At 46.5% G+C, this 26350-nt stretch overlaps 1 protein-coding gene across 2 annotated transcripts in view; it reads left to right on the plus strand.

The window, feature by feature from the left end:
* The window catches only part of NTN4 (netrin 4), a 501445-nt gene that overhangs the window by 260257 nt on the left and 214838 nt on the right, over positions 1-26350 (plus strand). For both annotated transcript variants that reach the window (XM_085653374.1, XM_085653373.1), the window contains one exon: positions 4442-4568. In XM_085653374.1, coding sequence (XP_085509500.1) covers positions 4442-4568 — 127 coding nt within the window. The remainder of the gene's footprint in view (positions 1-4441; positions 4569-26350) is intronic.

Genomic DNA, 26350 nt, shown 5'->3' on the forward strand with positions numbered 1-26350 from the left:
AACAAACCTAAAAGACTTGGGGACATATTAACAAGGAACAGGGAAAATTAACTCTAAGGGCGCTTAGCGGTAATTTTTTTAACGCCCGCTATCGCTGGATAATATCGCCTGGTTATCGCGTTATTAACAATGCTAACCGCCTAGGCAATAAAAAATCCAGAGATAGCGGCATTTGGGAGGTTATCGCTGGTAATGCAGCGATAAAACTACAAGGATAGGGATATTCTTGTTGATAGCCATGGTGGACTTAGCCATGTAATCCACCTCCCATTGGATTACATGGCTAAGTCTGAAAATTAGCAGACGTAAAAAAGCAGCGTTAACCGTGGTTAGCGCTTCTTTTTTTCTCTCTAACAGGGTTAGCGTGAAGCTTGATAATAGAGAAATGTCGCTTAGCGACATTTCTCCTATTATTTTGCTCTGGAACGCCCACTTTGCATCTCATTAGAGATGCAAAGGGAAGCGTAGTGAAAAAGGGTGCTAACATACGATTTTGCATGTTAGCACCCAGTTGTTGATAGGGCAATATTTTTATCTCTGCTTCTTTGGCTTTTAAAGCCAAAAAAGCGGAGATAAAGCCCTTGTTAATATGCCCCTTAATGATTTCATCTGTGACTAACATGCATTTATTAGCAATGTTTAAGAGAGAAAGATGTGTTGTATCTACAGTTACTGCCGCGCGCCATGGCCATGGCGCGTGACAGTAACTGTCTCGCGACTCACCTGCGTGAGAGCAGGCATGATGTCATCATCTGTCACTTCTATTGGTACCCCCAACATTCCACATTCTATTCTTACCGTTGACACCGTTAACGACCCCTGGTGTCAGTTGCTCCCCACTCTTAGAACCGCATAGACGTGTTGGGGCTATTAATATAAACGTTCTCTTTAACTAACCTTACGGCTCAGCTTCATTTCTTCATTGTGAAGCTCAGAACTGAGTGTCGCTGTTGTCTGAAGGCTGCACTGACCTTCTGTGACCTCACAATCCATAGGAGTTGGCTTCTTTTAAGTTCTGGTCTTGAAGTTCTGGCCTATTGAAATTTGTCAAATTAAGCACTTTTTAAAGTTTTAAAAGACTTAGGACTTGGTGAATTCAGAACAGAGTCTACTTTTGTAGCTGTGGTGTGTGAGCTAAGAAGCCTAAGGCGTTAAGTGCACTTTCAAATAGTGCATAATAATATTCATGGAAAGAAAGATTCGCTTGAAGCATCAAATGCAGGAGACATACAGCAAAAATAAAAGGTTGACAAGATGGGCAACTACAAAGCGCATGTGATGTGTGAAATTGTCCAGAAAAGGGAATGGGACTTTGAGTCATACTGCTTGCAGCTTTTCCGCCAAGTAAAGTCATCACTGTGCTCAGATTATCTGTTGTGTGATGCTTCAGGTAAGCTGTATGGACTTTGTTAAGGCTAGTCAGACAAAGCCAAGAAACATTAAAAACCAGAGGTAGATATCATGCATCACAGTATCATTAAACATCACCTCACGATGAGCTTCCGAATTTAAATGTGCACCAGTGCACCATTTCAAGCTGCTACTGAAATGTATATTTTTAGATATTTAAGAAAATATGCGAAATGTCATGTTGGTAATAAAAACCAGGTAAACATAGTAAGACGGGTCCATACTGGTTAACGTTAAAGTCACCTTGGTGACCTAGTACAGTGGTTCCCAAACTTTTGACTGCTGAGGACCCCACTGAGTCACCACCGGAACTCGGGGACCCCCAGGCAATTTGTATGATTTAAATTTCAAACGTTAAAACAGTAATTCGAATAAAATAAACACGTGTGCACACAAAACAAATACTCGAAATACTAAGGATTTTAGGCGCACATTTACAAACCCCTACCACCATGGAAACATCACTCTTTGTAACGTTCGCGTGTCGATAGGGGCTTCGCCTTATTTACAAGGCAGCGGTAAGCCACTTAATATGGTTTAACACTGCCTTGAAAATACGGCCCCGTTTCGCACAATGCTTAGCGTGAAAGGGGTGGGTAGTGGGTTTTGCAGTGGGCATTCCACCGCAAAACCCATTGATTTTGATGCTGCCCCCTATTCACAGGGGCAGCGTAAATAGGAGGCTGTGCCAAAATTAACACCAGGGAAAACCAGGTCTTAACTTGGCGAAACGAGGAGGAATGCTTTATTTCTCCTCATTTTTGCTTTTTTCATGTGTGCTGCCTTGTACAGCACACATGGAAGAAGCAAAACGCCTTGGATTGTTTATGTTCAGGAAGGTGACCCTTCCTGCACATAAAGAATCATTAAAAAAATTGCATTTTGTAACTTCCATGTGTGCTGCATTAAGCAGCACACACACAAGTGACAAACCCCATTTCAAGATTGTTTTATGTGCAGGAAGGGGGGACCTTCCTTTACATAGACAATCTTCCCCTGCACACAGACACCCTTGCACTGTGTTGCAAGGGTGCCTGCGTTGGCGCTACACTGCTAAGTGTAGCACCAGCACAGGGCAAAATGTAGGGCTGCACCATATTCTTGTAAATATGGTGCAGCCCTGCGTTTCTGAAGTGGCGGTGCGTGTCGTTAAGCCACAGAGGCTAACGACACGCTCCACCACTTCTTTTGTAAATATCCCCCTTAGTATTTTATATTGAAAGAATTTGCAAACTAAAATTTTAATGGGAAGGTTGGTGTTGCATCTCTATGACTAACTTTTAAATGGTTGGTTTTATTTCGCAGTACGAGGCTCCTACTCCTGCCAGGGCCAGACTGGAAACCCAAAGCAGCCCTGGCAAATGTTTTCAGACCAGTCCCCATACGGTGCACACCAAGTGCATTGAGTGTGCCTGACCACTACAAAGGGGGCTTTGGGAGGCTCTCCCCCCAAAGAAATTTAGGAAACAATGGTGCAGTCTACAACACGTTTATCATTTTACATCACACACATATAGAGACAATTATTCATAAGTGTAAATCAGTGTAAATCACTGTGTAGAAAATGCTACATAAGACAAAGGGGACTACAAGGTGTAGGATTCACATGTAATTTATACTGGTGGGCATTTTTAAAGATTGCTTGGTCTGGAGAAGCACAAAAAACTCGGGATTCAGAACATAAGATAGTGGTTAGCATTTACTTTAACAATAACAATTTATTTCCACCCTAATAAACCTTTTTAGCAGCATCGGGATAATGAAAGACAGGGAAAAAACATAAGTTACTAACTTTAACTTGGACCATGCAGTTTGCAAGCAGCTCTTTGATGATAGTTTATAGGTCACTGTGCTAGATTACGGTTGTCACTTATGTACTGCACAGTAACAAAATAATCTTTGTGACAAAAGCAGTAACCCACTCGCTTAGGCACATAAAATACTGTTATTTAAAATGCACAGTACACGTTCTTTGCAATAGGCATATTAACCCTCTGTGCTACATTAGGTAACTCAAAGCTGCCACAGGACAAAACTCTCATCTCTCTTCAGCAGGTACATTAATCACTGGTGTTATATTGGCACTGGAAAACTGCTAATTATACAAGTGCAGTGCTTTTTAAACTGCTGCCTGCGGACCCCCTGGGAAAGTGTCAGGGACCCCTGGGGGTCCCCGGACCACAGTTTGGGAAACACTGACCTAGTACATTTTCTGTATGGGGACTATTTTTAATCAGTACATTTGGCCTTTTGTCCTCAGATCAAACACTGAACAATAGCGATCTGTATATTATTGAGATTAAGTGTACCCCAAAATAGTTGTCATATACAACAGCTATAGTTTAGGTCACCCCCACAGTATCATATCCGTTTCGTGAGTAGATAAGTAGTATGTCTTCTTTGTTGCTTGCTAAGTGTGATGGCAGCAGTTCACATTTACAGTAGTTTATGCAATACAGGGTCTTGAAGCTTTCCTCTCATCTAAATGCCTGTTATGAGAATACTCAATAGTAGCAGTGATTCTGTCGTGACCCAAAAAGTGCCATAATCCATGGATAACTCTCTATTTATTTTATGGGATAGATGCACACTATTGATCCATTACAAATCACCTGCTGTTCTGTAATTTACATAAGATTTTTTCTGTTATTTTCATATTCCATCCCAATTCACAAATGTTGATGGACAGTTGGTTTTACGGATACACAATAGTGACATGTGTTTCCCCCCTTGAGCTTTCTCAAGGATTTCTTATCTTCAAAACTAGTACTGTGGTAGGATTATGCAATCTGAGAGGATGTGGTCTGTTCATATCAAGTCAAATGCACTCTGGAACAATGGTCCGTGTTCTGGTCCCACCTTATGGTCTGGAAGAGGTCCAGGACAAATATGGCAACAGCCCAGTTATACATTTTGGGAACTTATAAAGGATCCACAGTTTTAATCTTGCCTTATGTTTTAGGATAATGTCATATGAATAAAATATCACTGTCAAAATTCAGAGGCTAAAAGTAAAGTCTTTTCCTTTAAGGTTCATGGGAGATGCATGTGCAAGCACAACACAGCCGGAGAACACTGCCAACGCTGTGCGTCCCTGTATAATGACCAGCCCTGGAGAGCAGCAAACGGCAAAACCGGGACTCCGCACGAATGCAAAAGTAAGTAGGAAGCACAGTCTCTGGATTGCAGTTCTGATACAGCAAATGGCATTCCGACTCCCTTTTTATTGAAAAAGTCAGTTATTATTCAGTGAATGATATGCTATAAGATATGGTGAGTCTCAGTGACTATAAATAAAGCTCGAATACAGAAAGATCAGATTTATCTGTAACCCATGCAATGAATATATGATGGGGCAGTGTTTCAGAAGTTAAAAAACTAAAAAAAAATTCCAGGTACTATTTGTGTCATTGACTATTGCCACAGAAAAGTACTCTGCATGGTAAAAATGTGTACTCCTAACCTAAGTGCTGTACTGTACTGTTGTCTGCATCCCTAATACTTATTTTTCGGTCATAGATGAACACGGATCATGTGTGTGTGTGCCATGACATAGGCCTGGCTCATGTATTGCGGTCTTGTTGGACCGGAAGGGGAGCCCAAAGTGCTACCCACATAATGGTGGAAGAATACCACCGTCACGAGGAGTTAAGTAGCACAAGTGCAGTGGTGGCAGCGTACCGTGTAGTGATCAGTAGCAGTGAAAGTACCCTTTTACCCTGTGTCAATGGATTGAGGCCTACAGGTTCACTCCCCTTTTAAAGACTTCACTGCTGTGTGCCTAATTCACCTTTGGCCTCCATCATGTAGATGTGGAGGGGTGCATGGCGCAGGAGTAGTGACTCTGCACAGTTGCATGTGTGCCTGGGAAGGGTACAGTACAGGGGTAGAGCAGTACTGTGTCATACATGTGCAATTATTGCCTGTGCCGAGTATATATTTGCCTGTGAGAAACACATAACATGAAAGATGTAGTGCTGTGTAGTGCATGTGTAATGAGAGCATGTGCTGGGTGCATGTGTGTTTGCGTGAAGTACAGTACATGCATAGTGCACATGGTGAGTGTGTATGTGTGCTGGCTGTGTGCATGCTTGTAAATAACACACCCAGGTTAAAGATAGATAAGCGTCAGTGCTGAACAGTGTACACAGATTGTGTGTGTACTGAATGCATGTGTAAATGTAAGGGTACAATGCACAGAGCTAAACGTGCTGGACTGAAAGTGTACTATGAATGTGCAGAAGAGGAATCCCCAGACAGATGTGTGTATTGCTGCATTCCTGTGAGCTGTGAGGGACACATACTGGAGGGAAAAGGAAGAGATGCATATTACACTTCAAAGACTGCTCTTTGATTCAGTGATATATCACAAAGAAGAGGCCTGGTACCATCTCAGGAAGGAGGATGAGACTGATAAGGGATTCATAAAGAGTAGGGCTGGGGTGCTGGGATTAACCTTTTGATGCACATATTACTGCTGCTGACATGCAGGTGTGAACTCCCATGGACTGTGTTGTGGGACGATCAGCTACGGAGTCTTGCCTGCTGTGACAGGCATCTTTCAAGAGGAAAAGAAGAAAGAGGAAGTGTCCACTTCAAAAGAAGCAGAACCCCAACATAAAACTTTAAGGACTCAGACCCTAATTCACATTTGGTGTCTGGAAAATGACTATAAGAAGGGGAGGTTGAGTCCCCAAAAATGTGTCTCTTTTTTTAGAGAGAGGAACAGGCCAACATGAAGAACCCGGAGGGGTAGGTCAAAAAAGAAGGCCCATGCCAGACACAATTGCCAAGAATACGAGAAGTCAGAAACCCTAGTAATGAACATATCCATGCAATCTATTTCAAATTTTCAATTGCAAACACTACAAAAAGGAACTTCGTATGACCCGACATATCATTCAAACATCGTTGAGACACAAATATGCATATACAAATTTCTACGATCATTGCGTTTAAGACACTTTTTTTTCCAACGTCATTGGAACACAGGAGGAACCAACACAAGACAAATTACTGGGTCTAAGAAACAAAAGTAAATTTATTTCACCGGTGAGTCACAAAGTACTAGATGCATTTGAAAAAATTGTCTTAAAAGAAGTTAGTTAAACATTCAAACAACCCAGACTGAAAGTCACCAACATTACTCAAAAAGAAAGACAAGCGTTGAACCAATTAGCAATGAACAAAGACATAACAATTCGTCAAGCCAACAAGGGAGGCGCCCTTGTCATTATGGACACAGACTTCTATCTGAAAAACGTCAACGAACACGTTGATGATATTAACATTTACATGAAACTTGATATGGATCCCACCAATGAATTTATGAAGATCCTCAGTCAAATTATTGATACAGCAGTAGATAAGGAACCATTTGCACCAAAGAAAGAGACTATCTCATCAAAGTTAATCCCGCGATTCCATACATTTACATGATTCCAAAGGTTCATAAACATGCCACCATACCATCGTTCCGTCCTATTGTTTCTACAATCAACTCTATGCATGAACCAGTAGGAAAGTTCCTAGACAGACTTCTTCAACCCATTGTTCAGAACATGAGTACTTACATAAAAGATACTACTCACTTCCTTAACATTCTGGAAGAACATAAACCCTTGTTTACAAAGGATATGATTTTATGTACAATTGACGTAAAATCTCTTTATACCTCAATACCTCACAACATGGGTCTAACAGCAGTGGAATCGTTTTTGATAACCAGTGACAAAGAGGAAATGTTCAAAGTGTTTTTGATGGATTACTAAATTTCACCCTTTATCACAGTTATTTTAAATGGGGCGAACATTTTTTCGTCCAATCATCGGGAACTTCAATGGGCAATTGTGCCGCTCCATCATACGCGAACATCTTTATGTATAGATTTGAACTTGATCACATCCTCCAAAATCCTGACTGGAGTTCGAACCTTATTCTGTATAAACGATATATAGATGATATCTTCATACTATGGAAAGGCACTGAATTAGCACTGGTTACAGTGATCCAACAACTCAATTCAATTGACGACAGAATTGGTTTACATCCAACATCAGTAAAAATGAAATATCATTTTTGGATGTTTTCATCATTAACAACGAGGGACAACTGGATACTAAAGTATTTAGTAAACCCACAAACAACTTTCTTCATTACATCAGTTTTCATCAACCATCATTAAAGCAACATTTACCTTTTTCTCAATTGCTCCGTATTAAAAGAATCTCTTCAACAGAAGATTACTACAATGAACACAAAATCATTACTATCAATAAATTCAAACTGAGAGGATATCCGGAAGCCACCCTCAATGAAGCAATGGAAAGGGTTCAAAAGCTAGAAAGAAAGCAGTTACTAACATCGCAACACAAATATGAAGAACTAAGATCAATTTTTTTTTCTACATTTTCAACAAGGAGCCACAACATAGGGAGAATTATTCTTAAACATTGGCCACTTACTTCCAAGAAAATGTGGGTACGGTAGGCTCCCCACAGACCCTGTGGGAGGCATACAAAACAGTTATCAGGGGGGAGATGGTTTCTGCTATAGCGGGAAAGAAGAGAGATGGGCAAGCTGAGCTGCAGCGAGCGGAGGAAGAGGTGCTGAGGTCGGAGGAGGAGATAGCTCAGGGGGTGACCCCGGAGGGCCTCCACCGGTTGAGGTTGAGGCAGGAGGAATTAAACAGTATTGCTAAAAATAGGGCGCAGGCGCAGTGCGGCAGGATCCAGAGCAGAGTGACCGAGCTGGGGGACAAGGCCGGGAAGTTGATAGCGTGGCTGGACAGGAGGGAGTGGGCCTTGCGGTTGGTGCCCGAGTTGCAGGCTGATGATTCACAGCCTATTGCTGAGTCGCAGGCCATGGCAGACGCTTTCGCTGACTATTACCGCTCGATCTCTAGTGCCTCCGGGACATACACGGAAGGGGATAACAGCGAAATGTTGAGGGACGTAAGGCTCCCCACGATCTCAGAGGACAACGGGGCATACATGGAGTCCCCGTTGGCTGATGAGGAGGTGGCGCAGGTGATCAGAGAGGTGCGCTCCGGGAAGGCCACCGGTCCTAACGGAATCCCGGTTGAATTGTACAAGCTGGCAGCGACTAAGCTCGCTCCCCACGTCCGTGCAATGTTCGAAGACAGCAGAAGCAAGGGAATGCTACTGTACGATCAAAGGGTCGCCAATATAGTGGTCATACGCAAGGAGGGTAAGCCTGCGACGCATCGCGCGTCGTACAGGCCTATATCGCTCCTTAATGCGGAACCTAAAATTCTGGCAAAGTTGTTGGCCACAAGATTAAGGAAGGTAATTACTACTCTTGTGCACCCAGATCAATCGGGCTTTATGCCTCATCGCAACACGGCACTCAACTTGCGCCGCCTCCATGGGGTGCTGAGTAGAGCGTCAACGATACAGGAATCAGCGGCCCTGGTTTCATTGGATGCCACCATGGCGTTTGACATGGTCGAGTGGCCTTATCTATTCGCAGTACTGAGCAAATTTGGATTTGGCCCGGTATTCTGTAGCTGGATCCGCCTGTTATATGCAGACCCGATGGCCCGGGTGGTAGTAAACAATCGGAAGTCCAAGGATTTCCAGCTGAGCAGAGGCACACGTCAGGGTTGCCCCCTGTCGCCGCTTCTCTTTGCACTTGCACTCGAGCCGCTGGCGGCGTGGATTCGGCAAGACCAATCTATTCGGGGGCTGCGGTGGAACCATGAATGGGAAGACAAGATCTCCCTGTACGCGGACGATGTTCTGCTCTACTTTGCCGGTCCTTCTGGGTCACTGATCTGCTGATTGGACGTCATAGCTATATTTGGTAGGTATTCTGGGTACACAGTTAATTGGTCCAAGTCTGTAATTTATGTGCTTGAGGGCGAACCGCCGGCGAAACCGCCGGGTTGCCCAACAACAATCGCCATTGACGGCTTCCGGTACCTCGGGATTTATGTGTCCCTAGACCCGAGGCGACGCTTTGCCTGTAATCTAGACCCACCCTTGCAGCGCCTTAAAGCAGATGTCGTGCGTTGGAGATCCCTTCCTCTCTCGATGATGGCCCTTCCGCGTTTCCTATATGCGCTACATAACACGATGGATCCGGTCCCGGGGTCCTACTTCAAAGAGGTTGAGAGCCTCCAGAGGAAACTCCTTTGGGACGGCAGACCCCGGATCGCATTCTCTAAGCTGACCCTGCATTGGTACGTTGGGGGTATCAGTCTCCCTGACATCAGGAAATACTATTGGGCGGCCCAGCTGGCAGCGATTAATCACGGGATATATGGCAACCCGAATGATCCTGGTTACGCCATGGATAGGTGGCTCCTTCCAGGGGGAGAGTATACTAGGGCGCTATACGCCAGGCAGGGTAGGTTCCCGCTCACTGGCCCTACTGCACATGCCGTCCAAGTATGGCACGCAGTCAACAAGCATTTGGGATCGGACGGTAAACTGACGTTGGCAACGCCTCTATGGAATTCCGAAATGCTAGGGAGCCTCTGGAAATCCAAGGGCTTTGATAAGTGGGATCTTATAGGAATCGTTCAGGTTAAGGACATGTGGGGTCAGGGCGCGGTTCTGCCGTTTGCCACCCTTAAGGAGCAGTATGGCATGGCGGACGCCGAGCACTTCCGTTACCGGCAGGTCCGGGATGCGTTGCTGGCACAGGTCCCTGCGGGTGGGTTGCTGCTGGAGGCCTCGCCGCTGGAGGCCAGAGTATTAGACGGGCATATCCCTGAGAAAACCATTTCCCTTATCTACAGGAAATTGATCAATAATATGGAGGATCCACTAGTGCGCCTTAAGGGCAAATGGAATAGTGAACGCCTTGAACTTGATGATGAGGATTGGCAGGACGCGGTTTCCTCCCCTAGGGTGGTGGCGACTCAGGCCAGACTTAGGCTAGTACAGCTCAATATTTTACATATGACATATGTAACGGGTCCCGGGCTGTTTCGCATGGGGTGGGCGGACGGCGAGGAGTGTAGGAGGGGGTGTGGAGACGCTGGGACTTTCTTTCATATCCTCTGGGGTTGTCGGCGGATAGAAGCGTGTTGGAGAGACGTGCACCGGGTTATGCGGGTCGTGCTGGGGGTTGACATCCACCCGGAGGCGCGTAGGTGCCTGCTAAATGTTTGGGAGCCTAATGATCTAAATACGCACACTCAACAGTGGGCTACGCTAGCGTTCATGATAGCCAAGAGAAATATCGCGCAGTTGTGGGGTGCGGCACAGTCGTCCGGGCTGGGGAAGTGGAAGGAGGACCTAGATTGGTGCATGTGGAGGGAAAAGTCGGTGTTTGTTGCCAGGGGCTGCCCCGGAAAGTGGATTAAGGTATGGGAAGCCTGGAATCATTATAGAGGCGATGTGTGTCCCCCACCAAGCAGGCAGACTGTCGATGAGGCTCATGTATCCCCCTGACCGCTAGGTAACACTGCTTGTAACATGTATTGCATTGTGTAATTGGTGCCCGATTGTACCTGAAATCGATTGCTAATGGATATCTGCTTTATGACTGTCGAATTGGTTTAATAAAAAGAATTATAAAAAAAAAAACATTGGCCACTACTTTCGCTTGAAGAAGATTTCAAGGGAATTTTTACCAACAATCCTAGATTCGCTTATGCACGCACTTGCAATTTCAAAGAATTATTACAACCAAAGGAAGACACTACCAGAGTGAAACACCGCGGTACTTTACCATGTTACAACTGTAGCAACTGCAATGCTATAATTAAGGGCAATCAAATTTTACACCCTACAAAAGGAACTGTTATTAAATTGCGAGTTACAGGAACATGTGACAGCAGTAATGTGATTTACATGTTAAAATGTCCATGCGGTCAAGCGTATGTTGGAAAAACACAAAGAAAAATAAAGACACGCATTATCGAACACAAAAGTAACATCGGATTAAAAAACATTAAATCGACAGTTGCAATGCACTTTAACCAACAACATCACAACCCGAGCCAACTTTGTTTTTGTATATTAGAGAATGTACCTATTCTTCAAGGGAAGAGATGACTCTCAACACCTTTTGCGAAGAGAGATATTGTGGATCACCCATTTGAATACCCTCCAGCCAAAATGATTGAATGAACGCCTGGACTTTAATTGCTTCTTGTAATATATTGTCACTTGTACACATAGAAACTAAAATTCAGGTATTCAACTATCTATTTTACTGTTAAACCATGTTACTGTCATTACCTGTTTGATTAATTCGATTATTTTTATTGTATACACTTTTGCATTACTCACTTTCTTTTTGATAACTCACTGATATTATTTCGAACTTTCGGTCTTTATTCCACATCAACTATTTTTCATTCATTTTTATCCTTTTTTCTATTCATGGCTAATACACTCTTTACACCAGCCGCTTTTCTTTACAGACTACGATGTCGGTAGTCTGTTCTCCATTTTAGTCATCACGTGATCGGATCACCGTCCTATATCCTGTTTATGTTTTGAAAAATTATATTGGGCCCTGGGAGATGGGGTCCCCAGTCGCTGCTCCTCCCCCTTTAATAACTAGATTGAGCCCCAGGGGATGGGTTTGAATATGGCTTGAGGAGGGCCCTAAATGAGCTGGGGAGTGGGGCCCTACTGATGCCCCTTCCCCTTATAAAAATTATGAAATGGCAGGCACCTTGGTCACGGGTCAAGGACTGCTTGTGAAATCATAAACATATAGTGCACTTAACACAATATAGATGTAGGACTACATATCACAATACATGGTGAAAAAACTGGAAAAACAGCAACCATTTTGAAGTGGTCACTTACATGTGCAGGAATGATAAAGAGGCCGCATGTTGTCTCACAACTGAAAACTGTTTCATCAACTATTTTGTGATTTAAATGATATCAGATCAATAGCGGAAATACTGAATGTACACAGAAAATCCAATAATTCACAATTCCGCCCCAGTGGGCCCTGACAATAAGGATATGATCCTGTTCAGTTCTATTCCGACGTGATTTGATCTCATTATCCTGCCCCAGTGGGCGATTAAACAGATCACACAATGTCCAAAAAACATCAACTTAGGGATGAAGGCTAATCGACATTTTTTGAAACAACGTGATTTATCCTATCTTATGCATACAGAAATGCTGTTACGTATGATGCATACATGCATATCTAACAATTACTTCTTGTTTGATCATGTCATCTAATGCCAAACCTAGGGGACGGCTATGTCCGCTGCGGAGTTACGTGAACCGCCAGAAATCCCCCTTCGTACCGGTAGTGGACGGAGCCAAAAGAGAGGGACCACCGTGTGGAAAGCGGTTACGACCACCGGACAAATCACAATGCCTCAAACAGTCCATCACACCGCAGCGGAGAAACCGGCCATCCGGGGACGGCGGAAATACTACTGCGGATAGCGAAAATTGAATCCCGGACACCTCCATGCAGTCCTGACCGCTGGGCAAACGGCGGTCTTGGGTCTTTCCACAGCAATTCAGACCGCCGCGGATGGAGTCTCAGCTTTTCCGGCGGTGTAGCCTGAAATTTGACAACCGCGGTAGGATGTTTCAGGCAGTGCATCCTAATCTGACTGCCGGTTTTCCTGCGGGACCTGCGGACTGTAATTTTCTGCTACCATGGTGGGAGGAATGCTTTTCCGACTGCCATCGTAATGAGCCATTAAGTCCCAAAGGCCTGTCGTGACTGCCAGCATATATATATATATATATATAAATATCACAGGTTAGCCCCGAAAGGAGTGAGGCCTCAAGCAGAAGATTAGTTTGCTTTGTTTATTGGCAAACTTGCAAGCAGGCAACATCGCAGGATACTGACATCACATAGAGTCCTTACGCCAGACGCGTTTCGGGAACGTCTTTCCCTTCATCAGTGGCTCCAAAACTGCCGATTACAAGACAGCGTTGCTGCATATTGTTTAATTCCAGGGTTCCGCCCCAGTGGGCTTTGCCTACACAGCATTATGGTTCCTGTAGAGCAGAAAGTTATCCCAAGTGAGGCCATCTTGCAAGGCAGTGAAAATTAAAATAATTCATTACCCCAGTGGGTTGAGGCAGAGTCCTGACAACAGCCTACCCCGCTTTACTGTAGCCAAGGCGAAAATCAAGTCGGCTCCACCCTGCTATGGAGCCAACTTGCCTGCTTCCCGTTGATGCCAGCCCCATCATAGAGCCAGCATGGACACGCAGACCGCGGCTGGGCAACAACCGCTATACATCCCACATCACAGGTTAGCCCCGAAAGGAGTGAGGCCTCAAGCAGAAGATTAGTTCGCTTTGTTTATTGGCAAACTTGCAAGCAGGCAACATCGCAGGATACTGACATAACACAGAGTCCTTACGCCAGACGCGTTTCGGGAACGTCTTTCCCTTCATCAGTGGCACCATGTCATGAGTGATGTAATATGTGACGTCATCAGCAGTGCAATGCGGGGGTGCGAGTTATAGTTTGCTGAACTAACTAAAACCTATGGCTTTTTCAGTGAAAATAAATATATATATATACATATATATATATATATATATATATATACAAACACACAAATAAATAAATAAAATACATCATGAAGAGTGTAGGTTCAACAGGGCGAGTGAGAAGGAGTTTTAAGAAGTAAGATGAAAGATGAATAGTTGGTTCTTCAGGGATCCTTAGAAGGTCGGATAGTTGGGGCCTACTGCATGCTTTCTGTTAGAAGGTTCCATGTTCTTACTTGAAAGCAGGGATACCCCTATTTATTATTTCAGCTTCTTTGTTTCAGGAATTTCCAGGTGAATTTGAGATTGTTTTAGAAAATGCATGAATTAATCTGTCATTGCCAGTAGCAGGGATTAAGATTATTTAGCCATCCATTTTTGTCTGTTGCAGTGAGCTGCCTTAAATGAACAGGGTACGCCAGAAATGGTCCAAATGTTCACTGTGCCAAAGGGACTCAAGTTGCACACTGTGAAAGAGGCCAACAAATCCAAAATATGCCTGGGGCTTCTTGTGTCACTGTTCACAGGGGGCAGTTTTACCAGTGTGAGTGAATTTATACCTTTGGGGCAGGGCCAAGGCTAATCTGCATGTGGTTAGTGCCTGACTGGTGAGCAAAAGTGATGAAATGCAAGATGCCAGAGCCAGTCAGTCATAAAGCTTTATTTGGCTTTAAAAAGCCATAAAAGAACATAGCACAAAACATATTACAGATATAGTTAATTTCATGCATTAGGCAAATTAAACAAATCCATTAAACAAGTACATCTATAATATTAGATAAGCCCCAAAACAGCCCCATAGCCCAGTTAGCAGTATGTTCATTGAAACTGCCCCAGATAAAAGTGAAAGTAGAAAATTTGATCTTACTGTTTTATAAAGTGCAGAGAAGAGTAAAAAGTGCAATATGCTTTGTCTGGCGATATCATCACAAACCCGGGGAGAGATTCTCAAACCACCCACCGTTGATTTGGGAAAGCTAAAAGAAAATGCAATATCCCCAAACAAATGTTAGTAAAATAAAATCTATATTGTGTGTTTTCAATAAAAAAAGATACAATTTCATCTCTTGGCTAAGTGGAATGGCATGATAATTTACCCATAATGCTTTGCAGGGCCTTTGGTTGGGATTGTATTTTTGCCCATAATAACTGTGCTTGGGGTGGTCCTAAGAGGATGGGACCATCACTGAATTGTTCAGCAAGCTGTGCTCTTTGTTTTCAAGACATCTGCTCGGATCTCTCCCTAGGTTAGGGAGGATCCCAAAATCATCACCTCTCTCACTGCTTGCTAAGTTATCACTTTCACTTTTGTGAAATGACTGTATGCATTTTAGCATTTAAATACAGAGATTCTTGCTATTTTACCAAAAATATATGAGGTCTCTGTTGGCGAAGCGAAGTTGAACACGGATTTTCAACTTCGTGGAGTCCTGCGTATCATCCTGATAGAATTAGTGATCGTGCTACTATACAGGTCGAACATTTACTGCCTTCCACCTGTAATCCAGGCACTGGTGTGTCTTTGTCCAGGACTACTAAAGTACTACAGTCCCTTTGTAGCTGGGTGTAATAGACAAGGGCATGGAGTGCCGCCGGACTGCATCAATTTCTTCCTCCACCCTGCCAATTTTATAGTTTATAACTCCCATTAAGGAGGACAAATAGTTTGTGATTGAGGGAATATTTACTGATGAGGAAACTTTTAATCCACCAGGACCCTGGATTTTCCTTTTGCCCATGGCCTTCAATGCTCTGAAGCAGGAGGACTTGTAGCCAAAATAACAAGCTAGGTAACAATTGTAGGAAATTCTTACCTTCAACCAGGCTTGAAGTAAGAGGGTGGCCCAGCCCAGCCTATTTCGGCTGCGGGCAGGCGCAGACAAGCCTGCTCTTGGCCCGGTCTTCACCCTGGCACGTCCTGTGCTGCTAAAATAGGAAAGCAGTTTTAGCGCGTAGTGGGCCCCACTTCTGTGCTGTGGCCAGTGGACAGTAGGAGGACGTAGTCCCACCCCAGCTGCAGATGAAAGGCAAAGTATGTGGCCACCCGCACTGCGGGAATCAATGTCAGCAGGCTCTCCAGTGCAATTGATTATGATTTATGTAAGCATTCCCATCCATATTTTTTTGTGTTCTTTGTGAGTTTCCCAAAGTGGAATGAGTATGCCCAGACTTGAGTCCTGGAGCTCTCTGTGCCATGGACATTCATGTTGCAATTCACTGATGACGCCCAACAAGGCCAAAACGTTTGCTCATGTTTCCTTTCAAATGGAGCATGCGTTAGCAGTCCAGGCAGAACCTTTCTATGATGACATAGTGAGCAAAAAGCAATGGCATAGAACTCACCCAAAACTATCGCAAGTGATAACAATTATTTGGATAGTTTCCATAACTTTTTATTTTTCTCATTAGATCAGACATTTATTTCTGGTGCTCTGAGTGTCAACTGTAATAGATAATTTGTCTTTAGGTAGGGAGGAATGGGGCACTTCCTGCACTATGCCAAGCATGCATTGTTAGACCCTGCTTTGTAAGGACGTGATAAACAAATTCCTGTTTTACCCACTTCCGCTTGCATCTTTGTCTATTGGAAAGAGAGTCCAATGGGTAACTACCCCTACAGGAGTGATCATTTGTTCTCTGAGGCTCCTCCTCTCTTTGTACTGGTCAGTACATACCATATGACTCGCCACTCCTTGATTTTAATGCAGTTGACACTGCAATCGTGCATCAGAAACAAAAGGATTGCATTCTTCTATTATCAAGCAGCAGCAAATGTATTGTTTAATATACTTTTCAAAATCCTGTGGTTGGCCTTTAGAAGGCGAGCCAAAACCATACACTGCCAATTGTCTAAATAATCTCAAATAAACTCAAGGTGTTAAGTGAACTAGGTCAGCTCTTTGCTTTTAACTGGATATGCCAAAACTATTAATAAAATTGGAAAATTGGTTTTAAATATATTCAAACAGAATATCGTAGAAACCCCCTTTTTAAAGACTTCCTAATATTATCTGTTGCCATAAATGCAATTTTGACATTTGAGTCAACACATTGAAAATGATCTGACAGCAAGTGTAGCCTATCCCTACTTTCCAATCAGTCATATCTGGATTTTCTCTTAAAAGACGAGGAGCAGAACTTAAATTGATTTTTAGTGCTATGTATGAGAATTCTACACATTGAGAAATTGACCTTTTAAATTCCTTCTAGGTGTGTTTTACTAATCCCACCTGGACAATTGTCTTTGATTAAAAAATAGGCTGGAACAAATCTGAACCTAAATCCATAATACTGATGTGAGTAAAATTAAATGTAGTACATCTACTGTTCTCTGTAGATCTCTTAAATCATCCTGAATCAGTTTCTATCTTTACATTTACGAAGGAAAACAAAACAATGTCGCCTAATATTCTAAATTCCATGTGAGACCAGATATGTTGTCTTGATAAATCTCACCGGGAACTTCATTTTAGCACACTCAAGCGCGAGAGGGCATGTGGTCTAGCAGCCAAGTTGTCAACTTGAAGCAGGCTATCTTAAGTTTACTCTTTGCTTGACAACTTGAGCAAAATTGTGTGGTCTAGGGCAAATGACTTTATCTCCTTGCATGTACATTTTCCATATGTAGCAAATATGTAGTAATAGATTGAACCCCAGTGTGAAGTACTGCTTAAAAAATAAAGTAACATTCTGTTCAGCCTAGAAGTGACTTAAGATGATTCCTTTCACGGTATTGCAATTTATGGCGTCTCCTTAGCACTCAAACACACTCTTCGTCTAAAATAGAACAGTGGCTGAGCTCCACCCAGAGCTCGGATTTACAATGGTGTTAACAAACAATTGATCCCTGGCATAGAGGTAAAAATATGCCAACATCTTGAAGATAGCTTTCATGTACTCCTGCTACGTATGGCAGGCTAAATAGTGAGGGGCTGTTTTCATTAGGTCTTCATATTTGATCTGCCTCTCTTGGCTGCACACAATTTCATAGGAACACTAAGGTGCCGATTCCAATCCTGTAAAACCCGGGTACGAATCGGCGTATGGAGCGTATTCTCCATACGACTCGTACCCGGGAAATCCACCGTACAAACCAGCAAGTACGATTCGTACAGAAATACCATTTCCGTACGATTCTTACAAAACACCGTGCGGCTAAAAAATACCTACTATTCTGATCCTGGACAGCACGTACGCGATGTCCGTACGGAGTCAGGGAGCGTTTTATGGACCAGCAAGTACGATTCGTCCCTACGTCATTCCGCACAGCAATTTTTTTACGGCAGCTAAAAAAACCTGGAAACCTGAGTCCGACGCGAAAAAGGAGCTCCGGTACGCGACGGACAGACATGGACCCCATCCTACGTGTCATCCCGGCCCTCCTAGCCTACGACCTGGTGCACCGAACCCGACGCACACGCCGCAGAAGGTGAGAACAACACCCATGGGTCAAGGGGGGGTGAGGGGCATGAAACATACCCCCTACCCAAATAAAAACATACAATATGGAGGACATACATTACCTCCAGGGTCTGGTCACTTTGGGGTGCGTGTCCACCAATCCCTGCGTACCGCAACAACGGAAGTGGACGTGTATGCGTACCCCTACGGCACCACTACAATGGTGGTACGGACCGTACCCATGCTCTGAGGGCGTGTGTACGGTCCATACCATGCGTACCCCTACGTCACCACTACAATGGTGGTACAGACCATACCCACGCCCTCAGAGCGTGGGTACGGTCCGTACCACGCGTACCCCTACGTCACCACTACAATGGTGGTACGGACCGTACACACACCCTCAGAGCGTGGGTACGGTCCGTACCACATTGCAGTGGTGACGTAGGGGTACGTGTGGTACGGACCGTACCCACGCTCTGAGGGCGTGGGTACGGTCCGTACCACACATACCCCTACGTCACCACTACAATGGTGGTACGGACCGTACCCACGCTCTGAGGGCGTGGGTACAGTTCGTACCATGCGTACCCCTACGTCACCACTACAATGGTGGTACGGACCGTACACACGCCCTCAGAGCGTGTGTATGGTCCGTACCACCATTGTAGTGGTGACATAGGGGTACGCGTGGTACGGACCGTACCCACGCTCTGAGGGCGTGTGTACGGTCAGTACCACCATTGTAGTAGTGACGTAGGGGTACGCGTGGTACGGACCGTACACACGCCCTCAGAGCGTGGGTACGGTCCGTACCACCATTGTAGTGGTGACGTAGGGGTACGCGTGGTACGGACCGTACCCACGCCTTCAGAGCGTGGGTACGGTCCGTACCACCATTGTAGTGGTGATGTAGGGGTACGCTTGGTACGGACCGTACACACGCTCTGAGGGCGTGTGCATGGTCCGTACCACATTGCAGTGGTGACGTAGGGGTACGCGTGGTACGGACCGTACACACGCTCTGATGGCGTGTGTACGGTCCGCACCACCATTGTAGTGGTGACGTAGGTGTACGCGTGGTACGGACCGTACACACGCCCTCAGAGCGTGGGTACGGTCCGTACCACCATTGTAGTGGTGACGTAGGGGTACGCGTGGTACGGACCGTACACACCCTATAAATGCGGGGGTACGGTCCGTATCACCCGTACCCCTACGGCACCTGTACATTTTGGATACAAGGCATACACACACCACGAATGTTGGCTTACGGCCTGGTGCAGCATATTACCAGTATATTGGGGTGTGTGTATGCCCAGGACAGCAGTGTACTGCACCAAGGGGGCAGGTGGGTGGGTGGGTGGCTGCATAGGATTCCCAGCAGTGGACAGACATGTGAGGGGTGGGTGCAGAGGAATACCAGCAGTGGACAGAGACATGGGGGTGGGTGCAGAGGAATACCAGCAGTGGACAGAGACATGGGGGTGGGTGCCTATCACTCCCAGCAGTGGACAGAGACATGGGGGTGGGTGCCTATCACTCCCAGCAGTGGACAGAGACATGGGGGTGAGTGCCTATCACTACCAGCAGTGGACAGAGACATGGGGTGGGTGCCTATCAACCCCAGCAGTGGATAGAGACATGGGGGTGGGTACCTATCACTCCCAGCAGTGGACAGAGACATGGGGGTGGGTGCAGAGGAATACCAGCAGTGGACAGATACATGGGGGGGGTGCCTATCACTCCCACCAGTGGAAAGAGACATGGGTGTGGGTGCCTAACACTCCCAGCAGTGGACAGAGACATGGGGGTGGGTGCCTATCACTCCCAGCAGTGGACAGAGACATGGGGGTGGGTGCAGAGGAATACCAGCAGTGGACAGAGACATGGGGGTGGGTGCAGAGGAATACCAGCAGTGGACAGAGACATGGGGGTGGGTGCCTATCACTCCCAGCAGTGGACAGAGACATGGGGGTGGGTGCCTATCACTCCCAGCAGTGGACAGAGACATGGGGGTGAGTGCCTATCACTCCCAGCAGTGGACAGAGACATGGGGTGGGTGCCTATCAACCCCAGCAGTGGATAGAGACATGGGGGTGGGTACCTATCACTCCCAGCAGTGGACAGAGACATGGGGGTGGGTGCAGAGGAATACCAGCAGTGGACAGAGACATGGGGGGGGTGCCTATCACTCCCACCAGTGGAAAGAGACATGGGTGTGGGTGCCTAACACTCCCAGCAGTGGACAGAGACATGGGGGTGGGTGCCTATCACTCCCAGCAGTGGACAGAGACATGGGGGTGGGTGCAGAGGAATACCAGCAGTGGACAGAGACATGGGGTGGGTGCCTATCACTCCCAGCAGTGGACAGAGACATGGGGGTGGGTGCCTATCACTCCCAGCAGTGGACAGAGACATGGGGGTGTGGACATCATCATCAGATGACCACAACTCCATGGGTGTATGTACGCATCCCTAATGTTCAACTATGTTGATAGTGCCATAACAACACATCACTGACAGCAGTGTCCCATTCCCAGGAGGATGGATGTCTTTCCCCCACTGCATGACACACCACATGTGGGTGTGAGGACAAATGACACATGCATACCCACCCCTGGCGGATGCAGCACAATACACACACTGAGATCATGCCACAAGACTGTCTAGTCATTGCAATGCCTACTAAACTAAGAGAGCCAAAGGGAACACACACTGTCACGCACATCCCAGGACTGATAGGAATGTACAGGTGCTGGGACAGCCACCAAGATGTTGTCTCTCATGGAAGGCATAGGGTGGAGTTCCTACAGATACAATGCCCACAATTGTGAGTCAGGTGCCCAAATACCCTGCAGAACAAGTACCATATGTGTGCTAGGCTGGGATTACACACATGCATAGTGCTGAAAAGGGAGAATTTCGACATGAAGGCATTTCAACATACTCAATACACAAGTACAGTGACTAGCAAGGATGGCACAGACGATGCAGCCGGAGACATTGCTGAGCAGGCATGGCCATGGTTGAAGGGATCCGTCACCAACAAAGGAAATGTAGACACAGGTCAGCACAACAATTGTGCAACTCTCTGCAGAGAAGATGTCAGGTGCCACAGAGGAAGGAACACTCCTTGGTACAATGTCTCAAAACACAAATAACACAAACGACCAAACATACTTTGCAGAGACCTTGTGATGGCACGCAGATACCATGGTCCACCACATGACCATCAGACTAGAACATTTCTCTGAAACATAACACATTACCACAACACCAACTCCTGGAGCCTCAGCACCAACATCAATACCTGAAATGCAATAGTGTTCAAAGTAAAAAGAAAATGCTTTATTCAGCATAAAACAAAATTTTGGAAATAACAACATATACAAAGGCCAATGGCCAGTCCAGAATAGAAGTCCTTGGGGGGACACATGGGCATGCGTCTCCCCTAGCTTGCCTGCACAGTGGAACCCTCAGGTTCGTCGATCGGGGGGGGCATCATGTGGGGAAGGACCAGGCACCGCAGGGACAGGAGGTGTAAGGGTAGGTGTGGTGGGTGCAGGCCTGGACGCCTCCACCACAGGGGGCGGGGCAGCGCCAAAGGTGGAGGTGAGCTCGGCGCTGCACACTTCTGCCAGGTCGTCCAGAGTATCCCCTGCACCGGAAGAAGCCACAGGCACAAAGGAGGGGGGGGGGGTCCGAGGGATGGGGTGCAGCGCCTCTGGGGGAGGGGGTGGACATGGGGGGGACTCAACTTCCCTGCCCGTGGAATCCCTTGCCCGCTTTCGGGGTGGTGACACAGTGGGGCTGAGGGCCTGCACAGACAGGTAGCTTCCTTGTCTGCCTGTGTGGCAGGGGAGCCAAGGGGAGTGCTTTTGGAGGTCCTGGGTCGTGAGGCATGCGGACTCAGACTGTGGCTGCGTGTATGTCTGTGTGCCCCAGACCCAGTGGGTGTGCCTTTATCCCCCTGAGTGTGCGTGCCAGGAGGTGTGTGCTTACCATTACTTGGTGGTGTGCTGCCTTGGGAATAGGAGTGGGAAGTGTGGATGGGGCTGGGGTAGGGGGGGGTCGAAGTGCTGCAGGAGACTCACTGCTGCCGTCAGTGAAGAGTCCATGGACCACAGTAACATCCGTTGGTCAGACATCGTTGCTGACATGCCCTCCATGAACGACACCATCTCTGTCAGCAGTGTGGTGTGGCCATGGAGGACATTCAGCATCGATGTCTGCCCAACCTGCAACTGCCGCTGAATGTCCACAGACTCTGCAGAGAGGGCAGCAGGGGTGACAGGGGCAGGGGGTGCGGTGCCTGGCTCGAAGGAGACATGGTTTTGCCCTGCACGGACAGAAGGGACCAGAGCAACTGGGAGGGCGGTAATGGGAATGGAGGAGGCGGGGACAGATGTTGGGCTGCTGCCAGGTGTTGTAGCAGCCTCCGCCCCCTCAATGAGGTCAGCCTCAGACCCGTCAGCGTCGTAGTTGGGTTCGCCACCAGACAGGTCCTCCGACTGACTATCCTCGCCCTCCGTGCCACCCGCAGACTCGCCAGCACTGCTGGCACCGGTGCTGGATCCCTCCTCCAGGTCCATGCAGGTGTCTCCCTCGGTTTCCTCCGATGATGCTGTGGGCAAGGTGAAGATACAGAAAAAGAATCAGTCACCTGTATACATCTGACACATGAGTCCAAACAAAATAGGTCACAGTGCATATCATGCAAAGCATCATGAGTAACATCTAGATGACTCCGCACATATGTAAGCCCTGTACTCCCCAGTTGGTTGACCCACCATGCCATTTGGAAACAAGGAAAAATAGGACACTCCAGCCAGAAACTTGTCTGAGAAATATACTGAGAAGCTAGTGTCTGGGAACAGTTGAGCACAGCAATACTATGAAGTCATGCCACCTCTTGTTTAACGGGAATGAAACAGTATTGGTGCAGCCAAGGCTAAATACCAGACCTCAATGCTAAAGGTGTCCCCACACTCAGGGACCTGTAAGTACTTTGGAAACCCAAACAAAATACATTTTGATCCCTTGGGAATCACACCACTTTACACAATCGACATGTTTAGAATGTGTGAATGTGCCACTTTGTGAACAGAATACACATGTGCCTGTATAAAAGAAGTCTCACAAGGAGGTGCACACCAAACTACATATACCCAGTCATTCTATAAGTTGCCAGCCTTATTCAAAGAAGCCACTGCTAGAAAGAAATGGTGTTTCAGAAAGTACATATACATGGGACCACGGCGGTCTGGATGACTTGACACTCGTAAGTTGGTATCACCAACAACCAAGGACTTACACAAATTCCACCACACTGTGGGAACATGGATATGTATAATCTTTTTCGAACTGAGCCTTTCTTTAAAATGTGCCAGCGTGTTCCCTGAAAGGGTAAAGGTGGTTTCTTGTGCACTTCCTTGGGAGACATCGGTCATGCAGGCACATCATTGTCCTTCACAACAAAACATCAAACTCAAGCACTGAAAACATGAAGACATGTTGACAAGTGTAGTGAGTGCCAAGGTACAATACATTTTGACTAACAACTTGAATCATGTCACCTGTCACATGGCCATCCGTACCATGATGACACAGTTGGCAACACATCTGACCCACTGCCTGTCATGTGGAGTGGCACACATGTCCAAACACAGGCCAATGCATGAGCTAATGGGTCTGCAATTGTGTTGGAATAAGGCATACCTGCACTGAGGAGACACCCCCATGGCAAGCCTGAATGTCCATACAGATGTCAGCACACAAAGACAAAGCATCTGGACTACACACTGGTGTCAAAAATAGATGAGCAGGAATCGTGTATTTAAACTATTGACACATGCTGCAAAGCACAAACATTAAACGCTGCACAACATGACTGGGTCACTGCATGTTGAGTGTCTGTCCAGACAATTATCACACACAGGTCAGACCTGGCAAGGACACATAAGGTTTGGACATGTAGGCCTCGCCCGCACAAACCCCCAATACCTGAGACAATGTGATTGAGACAGATCAAGAAGTGACACCTCTTAATCAGGGTCTACAAAAATGTGCTGCAAGAATTCCCAAATGTACTCCACATCACCTCGTGAGGCTGCCAATACATATTTGTGACAAACAACCATCAAGATAGTTGTGAATAGACACACAGGCACTGCCCAGTGTGAGTATGCACAAGCCAAATGGGGTCTCCCTGGACAGTGGACACATGTAGCACACTTTAGATAAATACAAATGAGGCCAGGGAACAATGCCACAGAGGCCAACCTATGCTGAACACACAGAGAATGGGCACAGTGTTGGATGACACACATAATTACGAGGCAAGGGTGTCTCAGGGGACTGTAGTGGGCTCACTGCTCCATGGTCCTGGAATGATCTGACTGACATGAGCAACCGTCCTGGCACTATGCATATCTCCCACTCATGCACATCATGTCTGAGGCCACAACATCTGTCATGCATGCTGCAAGTGTGTTCATTTGAAACCTCACACTCCTATGTTGAGACTCATCATCAGTGCCAACAAATAGGGACCCACAAATGACTGAACAGGACAGGGCACAGGCAAGGTACCAACACATGTCACAGACCTCCCCCACACATGATGCAGAAAGCAATGTGCACTTGGATTAACTGGCAGCCTAGATGACCATGTGCAATAGTGATTACACACAGACCAGGGAAAACATGTCAAGGTAGGGAAGGGAGGAATAACAGCACCGGTTGACTGGGGGGAACAGGATATGCACTGCACATATAAACCCTGGCAGTGTATCCAGGCGACTGATCACTTCCAAAAGCTGGTGACACACAACAAACACACATGTACCTACCCCCTCCTTGCTGCTGTCTCTCCTGGAACTGCCTATCCATGTCAGGGAAGACCACCGCCAGGACACGCTTCATCTGGTGGGTCAGGCGTCGGCGCCCGCCGTGGGGACGTGGAGGTGAGTGCCCCAGCTGGACCCGGGCGATCCTCCGGGTCCAGCACCGGATGTCCTGCCACAGTTTTCTGACTTGGGCTAGGCGCCGACTGCGACCTTCCGCCGATCTCGCGACCCTGACGGCCCGCTTCCAGATCTCCCCCTTCTCGTAGGCAGTTACCTGTGAGGATGACAAAGTGAGACAACATCACTACACCTGCTCCATGTCAGAGAGACACACATTTGAACATCTTTGATATGTTGAACAGGGCATAGGATGCTGCCAACGAATAGCATCTTTGTCAGATGGACATTGTCCTCTGTGGAAGCCCCAATGCACTACATGGCATTGAAAGTACACAGGTGGCATGAGGGTTGCGACACACTCCATGATCATGGCACACACTGTGCATCACAAGCAACACCAGGCTGATGGACAGCACCTCCAAGCAGTTACATGCCCCAGGCCACTGACGCAACCTCAGCAGAGTACACAGGCACACACAGGCACAGATCAATCACCTGGCATTGGCAACAGCGGATACAAACCTCACTCTGCACATGTGCCACTTGCCTGTGGGGTGTCACCGGTGTGGGGCTAGCTCAGCAAGTCAGACACACAGCACAGCTTACTTCTCACATCAGATGGGTAGAGCTGTAGCCTCCACCATGCAGCTGTGGTGCAACACTTCACATAGACACTCACCCACATGACAAGGAACATTCACACACATCAATGTCCAGGGGGCGTACACATCACTTGGACACTCTCACCACAGCTCCACCCAACTCACACATATCTGTGGGTACAGTCACCTGTCACACCGGGGGGACCCCTGAATCACCTTAGGACTATAGACCAAAAATGCCACAAAGGATTAGCCAGGCTGAATGTGTCATGCACTAAGCAGTGAATGTCACAGTAAGCACAATGCAAGTGAGGAGTGCACACATCAACTACATCATGCTCTGCATGAGAGACATAAGCCATTCTCCCCCCTGGGACCCACTCTAAACAACATTGCATGTCTGTCACACCTGGACACAATGCCAGAAGTGACAGTCACAAAAAAGGTGCACAGTCAAAGGTAGTGGAGTCAGCACTCACCTGCTCCCCTGGTC

Source organism: Triturus cristatus, chromosome 4_1, assembly GCF_964204655.1.
Source record: "Triturus cristatus chromosome 4_1, aTriCri1.1, whole genome shotgun sequence".
Taxonomy (NCBI): domain Eukaryota; kingdom Metazoa; phylum Chordata; class Amphibia; order Caudata; family Salamandridae; genus Triturus; species Triturus cristatus.